This window comes from Notothenia coriiceps, unplaced genomic scaffold, assembly GCF_000735185.1.
Source record: "Notothenia coriiceps isolate Sejong01 unplaced genomic scaffold, NC01 NC01_scaffold00000339, whole genome shotgun sequence".
NCBI lineage: Eukaryota > Metazoa > Chordata > Actinopteri > Perciformes > Nototheniidae > Notothenia > Notothenia coriiceps.
In genome coordinates, this window is record NW_011333040.1 from 16,843,882 (window position 1) to 16,848,364 (window position 4,483).

At 38.1% G+C, this 4,483-nt stretch overlaps 1 protein-coding gene across 1 annotated transcript in view; it reads right to left on the reverse strand.

Moving 5' to 3' along the window:
- LOC104951690 (talin-2-like) overlaps positions 1–4,483 on the reverse strand; it is a 56,646-nt gene that overhangs the window by 37,734 nt on the left and 14,429 nt on the right. The window contains exon 16 of the mRNA XM_010778417.1: positions 14–112. Within this exon, the coding sequence (XP_010776719.1) occupies positions 14–112 (99 nt within the window). The remainder of the gene's footprint in view (positions 1–13; positions 113–4,483) is intronic.

A 4,483-nucleotide genomic window follows, 5' to 3' on the forward strand; every position in this document is an offset into this window, starting at 1 on the left:
GGGGGGGGGTTACCTGGAACCTCTCGTCCATCTCGCTCTCTCCAATTTGGCGCAGGAGGTCTCCGCTGGCCTGGCCGATGCTGCCGGCTGCTGTGAGCACAGTCTGTCTGGGCTGCAAACACACACACACACACACACACACACATACACACACACACGGAGAAAACCATCAGGATGTGAAACTGCATTTGGACGCCTGGTTGGAAACTGCATCATCTTGCGTCTGAGAAATATAGCTTCCAAGTAACCTCTAATGTGTTTAACTGTGCTGCATGTGTCTGAAACAAAATCATTGCCACCATAGTGATGCATTCTACACATTGCTTAACACTTTGATATTGATTTTAACACAAAGAAATGTATCATATTGCTAGTGTACTGCAAAAACAGCACCATATCTGCTGGTAACACTTATATTGTGTTAGTCTGTCTGGAGACTAAGGTGTTGAAAGAAAATTGCGGAGTCGATACAAACACAAATAATAATAATAATAATAATAATATACCTTATAATAAACAAATCAACCTTTGAAAAATATGCGCATAATCATCTTTTGGCATGCAGGAGACTGACTGCGTTCCAGCTTCTACTTGAATGTATATACAGTGTTGACTGGCTTTATGATGATGTATTCTCTGATACTTGTAGGAAGATTAGCTTATTGCCATGGCATCAGCTACTGGGGATCCTTTAAATAAAAACACATACACCAAAGTTTACTTCAGGCTTCACGTAATCTTTCCAACTGCCCGCATGCATAATGCAGGAGTGTATAAAGATCAGCGTTGTCCCAAAGCTAGATGAACATTATGCAGATGACCAGCCAACAACTGTACAGTACATTAACTTCTGAATGATACTGCCACAACAACAAACTCCTAATAGGCTTCAGTGAGAGCATTACAGTAAAATGTAAATGGAAACAACATTAGCACAAAGTGTCTTTTACTTTTTAAAGTAAGTTCTGCTTTCACAAAAGCATGAAATGCCCTGCCATTCAGCCTAGCCTCAGTCTGAAATCTTTTATTAAGACCGACCTGAACAATTCAGTTAGCAGCAGCCGGCCGGCATCAGAGGGTGTTAATATAATTAGATTTAGTATGGAGGAACAGAAGAGACACTGCTTTATTAAGAGATGATAAATTGTGTCGGAGCAGAGCTGATCCATGGCAAATTAGATTCACTTTTTAGGTTATCAATTTGGAAAGAAAAAAACATTGTGTGGTGTCAAATACACAGACAAAATCTGTATTTTAATTAACACAAATGAATTGTCTGCTTGCTGTATGGACTCAAAGACAGGTTCAGGCTTCATTTCCACACATTTTTCTAGATTTTCTGTCCATTATCTACTCCTTCTATCTATGTGCCTTCCCTGTCTTCTCCATTTGACGTAAGCTCAATATGGTGGCCATTGTTGGTCTTCCCTTCACATTTCAATGTCTACAGTCATATTGACTATTATGTCGTTCAGACTTTACTTGCCATGACTTCAACATGAACCATCTGCAATCTACTGCAGGGGTGCCCAACCTTTTTTTAACCAGAGAGCTACTTTTAAAGTTGCCAGTCTGCTGAGATCTACCAGTCCAAATAGAGAGGCGTAGTCATTACTGACAGCCTACTACCAGGTAAATACACACTTCTACTTGTATAAAACTGACCTTTGTACGGTTAATACTTCATAAAATACTGCAGATCCTTTATCTTACCTCTTTCTAATCTACACACATACAAGTATTTAACTGAAGTTACACAACAGTGTTGTTGATACAGAGTTGGAGTTTATTCACACGTCACATACTACAGTGGGTAATGTTTTCAAGAAACATTGAACAGTGCTGCCACACATGACACAGGGAAAAAGGAAAAGACCCTTTCTTTGCCATTATATCAAAATAGTTTTGCTACAAAAGTATAAATTAGGCGTACTAATAAGACAACTCAGATCTGAAGCTACACAGGAATCTGCTGCCAAAGTGCAATAAAAAAGACAAAATTAATAGAATCAAACCCTTTTTTGTTGCATTTTAGTAGAGTATAAAAAGAAATGCCTTTAAAATAGAATGCAAGCAACACTAGTTAGAACAGATCTTAATGTTTGCATTCTTATACCATTTTGTACAATAATTATAATGAATAAGTTCAAACAAACTCAAACTTACAGCTGATTAATAACGGTATCTAACTTGAGTTTTTATTATATCAAAAAGCTGTTGAAATGCTACTGTTATTTTTTCTCTCCCCCAAAAGCGTGTCGACAGCCTCCAGGAATGCTTCTTTCACAACTTCGTCGTCTTTGAAAGACACACGCTTTTGGGGGAGAGAAAAAATAACAGTAGCATTTCAACAGCTTTTNATTCAGCCCAACTTAGCTGCACTGAAAAGCATACTGTATATTTAAAGGGGAACTACTGGGTCTACAGCTGGAAGCAGACATCGGGTATTTACTAGAGATGATCTGATCACGTGATCGGGGATCGGAGCCAATCACGTGATTTTCAAAAGATCGGAATCGGGAGAAAAAAATTGGGATTTTTTATTTTTTATTATTAAATATTTGTATTTTATTTAATGTTACAAAATAAAAATGACCATGTTCACGTCTTAAAGTCATCCTGAGGCCTTAGTTTTGGTTTAAAATTACACAACATCATGTATGTGTTGCTTCTTTTGGGCTTGTTTTCAGACCTGGTTGCTTATTTCTCTCAAATCTGGCAACAGAGTGGGCAGGGCGCAGTGTCTAATAGTAGCAGTAAGCTAACAAGAGGCTACGTTCAGCTGGTGACTTGGGAGTCGGGACAGAGAAAATGTCAGGAGTTTGGAAGTATTATAAAATTGAAAGCGAAGGCAGTGTAACAGCCAGATGCCATGTTTGCAAGGCGGAGGTTCCGCTTGGTGGAAAGAAAAGAGCTACGTTCAACACGACCAATCTAATACGCCACCTGAGAAACAAACACCAACAACAACACGACGAGTACACAGCGGCCACTCAGGTAACGGCACTGAAACAACCGACACTTTCAGAGACTTTTAAAAGGAAAGAGAAACTGCCCCAGAACAGTGAAAAGGCCAAAAAAATAACAGCCAGGATAGCTGAATTAATCACGTTGGATGACCAGCCGTTATCCGTTACCTTTTTTTCTCTTAATGCATTGCATAAAGATCGGATCGCGAAAAATCGGTATCTGCAGATTGTCAAAATCAAATGATCGGAAGCATAAAAAGGTGATCGGGACATCCCTATTTACAGAGATGCTGTATGAGAAACCAATGCGAGTTTGGGAAATTGTACAGTATAAATCTATTTTAGTATACCCCAACAATGGAATTATGATCAGTAGAAATGGCCATAACATGGGACCTTTAAACACAACTGACAGAAACTTCCTGATATTGCACGACCTACTTTTAATCTGTAAAGCGCTTTGAATCGCCACGTGCTGAAAAGTGCTATATAAATAAAATTGCCTTGCCTTACATTAAAAAGTACCATAGCATCATGCTATATTACATGCTGCTATCACCTATATATAGCAGACATTAGGAGATGTGAATTACAATGGATTAGTAAATAAAAAGTTTGGTCCAAGTAAGAAACATTTAAGCCGTTTCTGAACCCAATGTTCTCACCTGGGATTTCCATTTCCTCATGTCATGTACAAAACCCCAAAAATAAATAATAACTTGAAATGGTTATGATGTAAAATATTCTAAATCATTATCCCAGTTTTGCTCAGATTAGTTTAAACAAGGGGCGTAATACTATTAATCAGTACCCTAACTAAGCGTTGTGACTGGGGCAAGATGGTGTGTGATCCTTGCTATAAATCCATGTTAATCAGTGCTACCAATACAATTACAACGTTTTTTGTCATATTACCCAATGATCCAATAAAGGCTAATGGCAAACCCAGTTTGAACCCAGAAGTAAGGCAGTTCTCTACTTATAATTCAGGCCATGTCAAACTGAATATCTCCTGAAACCGCGTAGTAATCAGCAGCGAACCGTTTCGACACGTGTATTTCGGTTTATTCGCTAAATGCACAGCAGTCCATTTTCACCAGGCCCAACAACTAGAGCAAGGCTGCTACCATAGCATCTTATCGTGTCAGTCACGTTCTTTCGAAACCCATGAAGTCTTTCAAAGATGGCGAAGTTGTGAAAGAAGCATTCCTGGAGGCTGCCGACGCGCTTTTGGGGGACAGTAAAAATAACAGTAGCATTTCAACAGGTTTTTGATATAATAAAACTCAAGTTTGATACCGTTATTAATCAGCTGTAAGTTTTAGTTTGTTTGAACTTATTCATTATAATTATTGTACAAAATGGTATAAGAATGCAAACATTAAGATCTGTTCTGTTTAAATTGATTATAGTCTACTATCAATTCAGCTTAAGAAACTAGTGTTGCTTGCATCCTATTTTAAAAAAAGGCATTTCTTTTTATACTCTATTAAAATGCAAAAAAAGGGTTTGAT